Raw genomic sequence first — 8,442 nt, forward strand, 5'->3', positions numbered from 1 at the left:
CCTTCTGTCTTTGGATTGGCAGTGCAATTCCTTCCCCACTGTCGTTGGTTTCTCTCAACTTCAAGCCTTCTCATAGCTGACACTCCGGTGGGTTTTCAGACACAGTAATCACATGGGAAGAGACCCATCCTTCTCTGGTGGAGCAGCTGGTGGATTAGAAGTATGTGACTTTGGTATTGGAGCACACCTTTTCCCACTAGGCTCCCAAACCAAGGTGATAATCTTTCCCTTATTAAATGCTAACAATTGGAGCAGGTTGAGCATATTTTCTGTCTGTTAGGGTGAGGATGCTGGTAGCCTATACCTGTGTAAAAGTCTAGAGTCTTTGCTCCTTTCTCTTCACAGGATATTGATTGTGTCTCTCTCACAGCCAGGTTCTGTGAAAAGTAAGCAACAGAACCAGAGCCTATAGGATCAGATAGAGATTTTTCTAGTTCCTCTGGTGGCCTAGTGAATAAGGAGTTATGCTACCAACCCAAAGGTAGGCTGTTTAAAACCACCAGCAGCTCCATGGGAGAAAAATGGACAATCACTACTAGTGTGATTTATGTTTTTATTATGTGCCACTGAGTCGCTTGTGACTCATAGCAACCTTATGTACAACAGTCCTATACCCTGCTCTATCCTGTGCCAATCTTAATTGTCTCCGACACACCTACTCCCTTAACTCCAGTTACTGAATCAAGACATCTCATTGAGGGTCTTTCTCTCTTGCATTTATAGTCTCTTAATCCTCTGGAGTGTCAGCAATGAGTGGCTTCTGACTCAATGCCATGTAAAAATTATGTCAGTTGCCAATGATAGTGACTTCGTTCTCTTGGGGACACTGGACAATGTCTGCAGTCATTTTGGGGCTATCATAAAGGGAGATGAAGAGTGTTGGTATCTATTGGTAAATAGAGACCAGAAATGCTGCTAAACAAGACAGGCCCTGAAACAGAGAATTCTCTGATACCAAATGTCAGTGCCAAACATGAGAAATCCTGTTGTGATGTTCCTGGCTAGGTACCAAGCCGAGTCTCACAAATGGATAAAAAGATGATTATATACCCAGCAACAGTAGCAAAGTTCAACAGGACAGCAAACAACAAATGCTGATGAGGTTGTGGAGAGGCTGGAACTCTTATTCACAGCTGCTGGGAGTGTAAAATGGTACAGCCACTATGGAATGTGGTCAGGTGCTTGCTCAAATAGTTAGAAATAAAAATACTGTTTGACCCAGCAATTCTACTACTGGAAATATACCCTAAAGAAACCAGAGCCATAACTCAAACAGATGTATGCACATACATGTTTATTGCTGTGTTATTCACAATACCAAAGAGATGGAAGCAACCCAAGAGCCCATCAAAAAATAATAGAATAACTATGGTACATTCACACCATGGAATATTATGCAGCACTGAAAAAATGAACTTGTAAAACATTACGCAAGACGGGGAGGATGGAGGAGATTATCCTGAGTGAAAGAAATAGCTCAGCCAGAAAAGGATAAATATTGCATCACACCAGTGTTATAAAATAGGACAGACATGGGGGGGCGGGGGAAGAATGAGAATAAACACTGCATTAGAACGGATGAGGGGGCAAACTGTTGAAAGGAAAAAATGATTAGGCATAAGTAAAACAACAATCTGGAACAAGGGATGGAATGTGGGGCATCCTGGGGGAGGAGGATGAAGAGGAAGAAAATGTACAACAATGGAAATTATTTAAAATAAATAACAAAAAAAGTTAGATGGTTCTGAATCCATCAGCTCACTGTATGGGAGAAAGATGGGGCTCTGAAAAGCTTATGAAGTGGCTATACTCTGTCCTATAGGGTCGCTGTGGTTCGGAATTCCCTAGACTGTAGTGGGTTTATTGGTACGTGGAGTAACTTCAGGAGACTTCTTGTTCCTTCTCCTTCAAGGCCTTGCTCTGGGTGGTGAAGGCAAGGTAGAGAAGGTGGTTATTAGGTGCCGTTGACTACAACTCATATCGACCATACACGCAACAGCCCATTGTAGCATCACCCTGCCAACCCACCTAGTTGAGGGTCTTTCTTTCCTTCACTGACCCTCCCTCTCCAGGAATAGTACCTCCTAGTAACAAGTCCAAAGTACATGAGCTGAAGCCTCTTCATTCTTGCCTCCAAAGAGCATTCTGGCTGCACCTTCTCCAAGACATAGCTGTTTGTTCTCTTGGCTGTCCCTGAGGTGTTCAGTGCTCTTCTCCAACACCACAGATCAAAGGCGTCAATTCTTTTTCTGTCATCCTTGTTCAGTGTCCAGCTCTCAGAAGCACAGCAAGTAATTGGAAAGCCCATCGCCTGAATCAGACACATTGATGTAGCTATCTCCATCTCTGGCAATAATCTGTTGCCTCGACGCTGGGCATCTTACTTGGATTTACAATCAATACACTTGGTACCTCAGTCAGCTCTGGGGAAAGTCTGCAGTCAAGGGACCTTGCCAAATTCCTGGGGAGCAATGATGTCGATTCGAGGACTTTTCAATAATCTTTTTAATCACTTGCTATGCATCTGAAAGCTGTACAATGACTAAGGATGACAAGGAAGAATCAATGCCTTTGAGTTCTGGTGTTGAAGAAGAGTATTGAATATCCCCATGGATTGTCAAAAGAATACGTTTTGGAATAGGTTCAGCCAGAGTGCGCCATGGAGGCCAATATGATGAAGCTTCAGTTCACATTCTTTGGGCATGTTGCCAGGAGAGGATAGTCCTTGGAGAGGGACCTTTTGCTTGGAAAAGTAGACGAACCACGAAACAGAGGAAGAGCCTCAACCAGGTGGATTGACACAGTGACTACAGCAATGGGCTCGAGACTGTCAGAGCTGATGGGGATGACACAGAATAGACAGGGTTCAGCTGAGCATAGGGTCGCTGTGAGTCATACTCGACTCAACATCACCTAACAACAACCTGCGCTGGGAGATGGTCCCGAGACATCATCATTTTATCCAACGCAGAGCTTCACAGACGTAAGTCAACTGCCACTATTCCAAAGTGAGCGATGAAAATACCGCACATGCGAACACGACGTTTGCAATGGATAGGGAGTACTGCGCATGCGCAAACGGCAATTTCCACCCCCCCTTCCCACCCCGGGCTGGGGCGTTCTGCGCGTGCGCACTCTTTTCAGACGGCGCGCAGGTGAGAGGCGCGTTCCCACGCCCGCCCCCGGCTCCGCCCCCTGCGCGTCTTAGCCCGACGCCGTTGCCATGGAGAAGCAGGCTGCTAGTGGACGCGTCTGCAGCTGTGTCTACGAGACAGGCAGCCTCTGCCAACTGCGGTCCGTGTCTCATGCGACTCCATGGAGTCGCAAAGCCCCGTGGAGGCTCCCGCGTCTCGGTGGGGCCTGGGCCGCTGCAGGCACTTCTTCTGGCTGGGCGTCGTCTTCGACATAGTGGGCTCCGTGGTGCTGTTCACCGGCGTCTTCTCCAACCTGCTCTTCTACGACCTCCTGCTCTACCTGGGGGCCATCATCATCTTCCTGAGCCTACTCTGGTGGATATTCTGGTACACGGGCAACGTCGAAATGCCCAGCGAAGAGAAACTGCTCCTCCGGCCGCCCTTCCAACAGCACTCCATCGTCACAGCCTTCCGCCAGAGGGTCAGCCACCGCTTCTCCGCCACCATCGACAACGTGTCCACCACGATCCAGCGCATCGCGGAACACCCGTGCAGGAGGACCATCCAGAGAGCTGCTTTCCCGGCCCCGATGGCCACCGGCCAGCCAGAAAAAGGGACCCAGGGTGAGGTCCCCGGGAATGGCGACGCCCAGGCCGGTGGCGGGGAGCAGCTCAGCCATGAAGGGACCCCAGATACAAAGGTGTGGCCTGTGCACGCCTGCCCCGTGGGACTACCTTCTGAGCACCTTGACCCCTCTGATTTAGGGTCTGGACGCCCCAGACTCAATATCCCCACAGCCTTGCCGTAGCAGAGCCAGCTTGGTGACCCTTTGACTTCTGCAGGTCAGCCTCTGGTCCTTCCTGCTCCTACAAGGCAATCAGTCCTTTACTGGGTCAGCCTCCAGCGAGCTCGGCCTTGACTTCTTGCTGTCCCTCAACTTCTGGTTAATCTTGCCTCTGGGGGCCATTGCCGTGGATTCTCAGAGCCACTCTCTGGTGCCTGAGCCCCCCTCCAGCTTCACAGCTAAGCTCCAGAATTTTCCTCGCGCCTCTCAAGCTCAGCCTCCTGTTGATAGGGCTTCTCCAATTTGTGTCTCATCGATTTTCTGCCTGTCCAGTCATCTCAGGCACTGTTTGTCCCTCCTGGGTCTCTCATGGTGTCCAGAGCTCTCAGAGCACACCTCTGGTCCAACAGGCCATCTGACCACTTTTGTTAGTCTGAGAGATTTCATGAGGTCTACTTTCAAAAGTTCAGTTCGAGGCAATCTTATGAAATCCGCATCCCAATGCCCAGTATTAAAAGATTTCTCGAAGTCAGCCTCCAATGTTCAGTATTAAGAGATTTCTCAGTTAACTTTGAAATGCCTAGTATTGAGAGTTTTCTCAAAGTCAGTCTTCAGATATCCATGCCTTCTCATAATCAATCTTCTAATGCCCAGCAATGCTGTACTAAGCCAATTGCTTAAGCTTCCTGGATTTTGCCACGACTTCCACAGGCATTAGCTCAGGAACTATCTGCATGCCCCATCAGCTGTCCCTGAGACAGCAGCTCCAGCCGTTCCGGGGCCAGCTGTCACTTCCTACTCAGGGATGTAATAGACTCAACAGCTAAGATGAAAAGTAAACTCACACCCTCACCCGGCAACCCTAGTCACACCAGAGACGTGTGAGTTGCAGCTCAATCCTCTGACACGTGTCTTTGGAGGAATGTTAAAGTTCCTCCTTCACAGGATGGGTGTTCTGAGGGTTTCTCCAACTCCTCCTGTTTGTCTTTATTTCTTATAATGAGGTAAAAAAAAATAAAGCTAGTGAAATCCCCTTAGGATTAGATACCAAGAGCTCAGGTATATTCCTTTATTAAGCATCGTGTTCCAAGTGGATGCATGCTAAGATTTTAGCTGTCAGATAATGAAAACAATGTCTTGTTTAGGCTTTGCAGAATGATAACAGAGAAAATTATATTCCTTTGTGAGTTTAAGGTCTAAAGGCTGGAGGGAGGTGTTGGTTTAAGAATGCTTCCCCAACTGAATATGATTATTGTTGTTGTTGATTGCCGTTGAGTCAAGCAAGCACAACTCATAGCAACCCTATGAACAAAAGATCTGAAGCTTTTCTATAACTATTGTTTCTCAAAGTCATAGAGTTTTTCAAGAGGCATGTTGTTTAGGAAGTGGAAGCCACTCCTGCTTCCAAACCTGTCCTAAACTGGGAGTTCCACCAAACACTGTTCACCACAGGTAACTGTTATGGCATTTGACACCCTAATGGCACAAAGTTCAGCATCACAGCAACCCCAGGTTACCACAGTACAGCATATTGACAGAAGAGTGCTGTACCACTTAGAATGTTCCTCCAAAATATAACAAATGACTTTTAAATACAGAGGTCTTCCCTGATATCTTGTTGACTCTAAACAAGAGGCTGAAATAAAAAACAACCAATATAGTATGTTGTTGTTATGTGCTGTTGAGTCACCTGCGACCTATAGCAACCCTATGTACATCAGTTCTTAACCATGTCTGCCAAGAAAACAAATACATCTGTCTTGGAGAAGGTGAAATTGTTAGATATAAAAAAGCACGAGGGCGCAAGGGCAAGAAATACAGAAAGGAATTGGTCCCAAGAATTGGTCCCTTTAATGCGCGGTCTAAGAAGGACACCAAGTAACCTGGCGCATGGCATGTGGACATGGTCGAAATGGTGCACCGGCAGTTTGGGGGGGTTTCCTTTAAAGGGGTCCTGGGGAAGACTAACATGGTACTTTTCAGAATTTGGCGTGTTAATTAAGTTAGGTCTTAGTTTTTTAAATCAAGCTCAGACCCTTATCAGGATCCATTGTCTGCTCTGGTCTTTGATATGACCAGTTTAGGTGTTATCAACTTTCTCAGGAAGTGATCAAGCTTGGGGGGCGGTGGGGCACCTGCCATATTCTTCTTTCAGAAACCAGGTCTCTCCTTGGAGGCAAGGATTTTGAAGCTCTGGCTCACATACTTTGGGCACATGGCCAGGAGAAACTCAGCAGGGTGGAGGGACAGTGCAGGAGAAGACGGACCCTGGATGAGATGGGTTGATACAGTATCTTGGGCAATGGGTGTTGGTTGGTGTGTCTGAGACTGGCTCAGGACAGGGAAGATGATTAGAGGGATGCATTGCTCTGTGCCATTGAGTCGATTTTGACTTGTACCAATCCGCATCTCTCTCCCACAGAGCAGCTAGTGGGTTTGATCTTTTAGTAGCAATGAGCACTTAACCACTGCTTCACCAGAATTCCTTACAAGGCTGTATAAACAATATCCAAAATTTCACTGCCTTTAAGTTGATTCCTGCTCTTTTTTTTTTTTTTTAATTTTGTGTGCGTGTACCGTCAAATCAGATCTGACTGGTACAGGAGGATCTTGCGCCTCCTCCGGCAGAGCGTCTGGTGGATTCGAACCGTGTTCCTCTGGGATTGCAGTGCAGCTTCTTGCCACTAGGCCAACAGAGCTCCCCCAACTCCTGCTCTTAGTAATCCATCTTTCCCCTGAAGAACAGCTGGTGGATTCAAGTGGCCAAGCTTTCGGTTGGTAGCCTGACACATAGGCCCTAGGCTACAAATTAGAATTGCATTCGAGAGTAGGGCCCTTAATCCTTTAAAAATTATTATCTTTTGACTGCATCAAGGAAGAGGTCTGTAGTTTGGGATTCTTGATCTTGACTGAATACTCTTCTGGCTCTAAAGGGAACAGCATCCAGCAATAATAAATTTGTTTTCACAGAGTCATTTCAATGGATAACTGTGGTAGTCTAGTGATAATAATAATGATTGTTTTTTACATTTTTTATTTTTAAAGGTCTTGTTATAAAATATATAACAAAACATTTTTAATCATGTGCATAATTCACTGGCTTAATTAAAACCACTATAGTGTGCAAACATCACCCTTCTTCATGTTGTATACCATCAAGTCAGATCCGACCCATAGCTGACCCTCCAGTGGGTTTTCAGAGGCAGTTAATCACATGGGAGGAGATTGCCTATCCTTCTCCCATGGAGCAGCTGGTGGATTTGAACTGCACACCTTCCGGACTGCAGTGCAGCTTCTTGCCACTAGACTACCAGAGATCCCTTACTTATTTCACCATTGCTTATTTCAATTTTTTTTCTCACCACCAAGTAGGAATTTAATATCCCTTAAGCAACAACTCCACCTCTTTCCCCCTTCTCCTTGCCCCTGCCAACATCTAGTCAACTTTTCTCTACAAAGATTTGCCTATCTCAGGTATTTACATGAGAATCAGCAGTATTTGTCCTATTAAATCTTTACTTAATTTCATATAATGTTCACTCACTTTGATGACTCTTATAGCAGATATCAGGACTTCATTTCTCTTAAAAGCAGGGTATTACATGTGTCCAGTATATACATATATCCTTGGAGGCAAAGATGACAAAGCTTCACCTCACATACTTTGAGCATGCTGTTAGGAGAGGCTAATCCTTGGGGAGGAACATCATGCGTGGAAAGGTGGAGGGTCAGAGAAAAAAGACGCTCAGTCACTGATTTGACACAGTTACTGCTGTCCAGTGTGTCAGAAATGATGAGGATGGGACAGAATAGGACAAGGTTCAAACATTCATAGAGTCGCTATGAGTCACATTCAATGGCACCTAACAACAACATATGTGTGTATCACATTTTATCTATACATTCATCTACTGATGGGCCCTAGTTCATTTTTACCTTTCGGCAATTATGCATCTTTCTGCAGTGAGCACTGGTGAGCAAGCTTAAGTCCTTACGTTGAAGTCTTGTGTATACCCTTAAGAGAGGAATTGCTGACTTCATCTGATAATTCTGTGTGTAACTCTTTGAGGCAATATTGAACAGCTTTCCACAGCAGCTGCACTATTTTAAATTCTTCCCAGCAATGTCTAAGGGTATGATGATTGCTTTTAAAAGTAGATTTATTAAGAAAAGAGAGAAAAAAAATTAAAGGCCACCATGACCTATTCACCCTCCACTTCCCGTCTCAGAATCTAAACGTGGTCACCTTTGAGTAGAGAGTCCACCCACCCACCTCGGGCAGCACCACCTGCAGATGAAAAGTTAAATTTAAGAAAAGAGAGGGGGGAAAAGTAGATTTAAGTACACATTAGGTGTCTCTCTGGAGACTAAGGTGCGTCTGATGCAGGCCATGGTCTTCGCAATCACTTGTTATGCATCAGAGAGTTGGACAATGACCAAGGAGAATAGAAGGAGAATTGATGGCTTTGAGCTGTGGTGCTGGAGAAGAGTATTGAGAATACCATGGACTGCTAGGAAAACAAA

At 45.8% G+C, this 8,442-nt stretch overlaps 1 protein-coding gene across 1 annotated transcript; it reads left to right on the top strand.

The window, feature by feature from the left end:
* Positions 1-3,315: 3,315 nt before the first annotated feature.
* Positions 3,316-3,942, top strand: LOC102865711 (transmembrane protein 238-like). The gene has a single exon (XM_006894525.1). It carries the CDS (start codon positions 3,316-3,318, stop codon positions 3,940-3,942), a length of 627 nt encoding a protein of 208 aa, XP_006894587.1.
* Positions 3,943-8,442: the final 4,500 nt, after the last annotated feature.

This window comes from Elephantulus edwardii, unplaced genomic scaffold, assembly GCF_000299155.1.
Source record: "Elephantulus edwardii isolate Elephantulus edwardi_28Jun2011 unplaced genomic scaffold, EleEdw1.0 scaffold00145, whole genome shotgun sequence".
Taxonomy (NCBI): Eukaryota; Metazoa; Chordata; class Mammalia; order Macroscelidea; family Macroscelididae; genus Elephantulus; species Elephantulus edwardii.

What these genes read in the sequence shown, in the direction of transcription:
- LOC102865711 (XM_006894525.1), top strand. Translation starts at nt 3,316, where the DNA reads ATGGAGTCGCAAAGCCCCGTGGAGGCTCCCGCGTCTCGGTGGGGCCTG.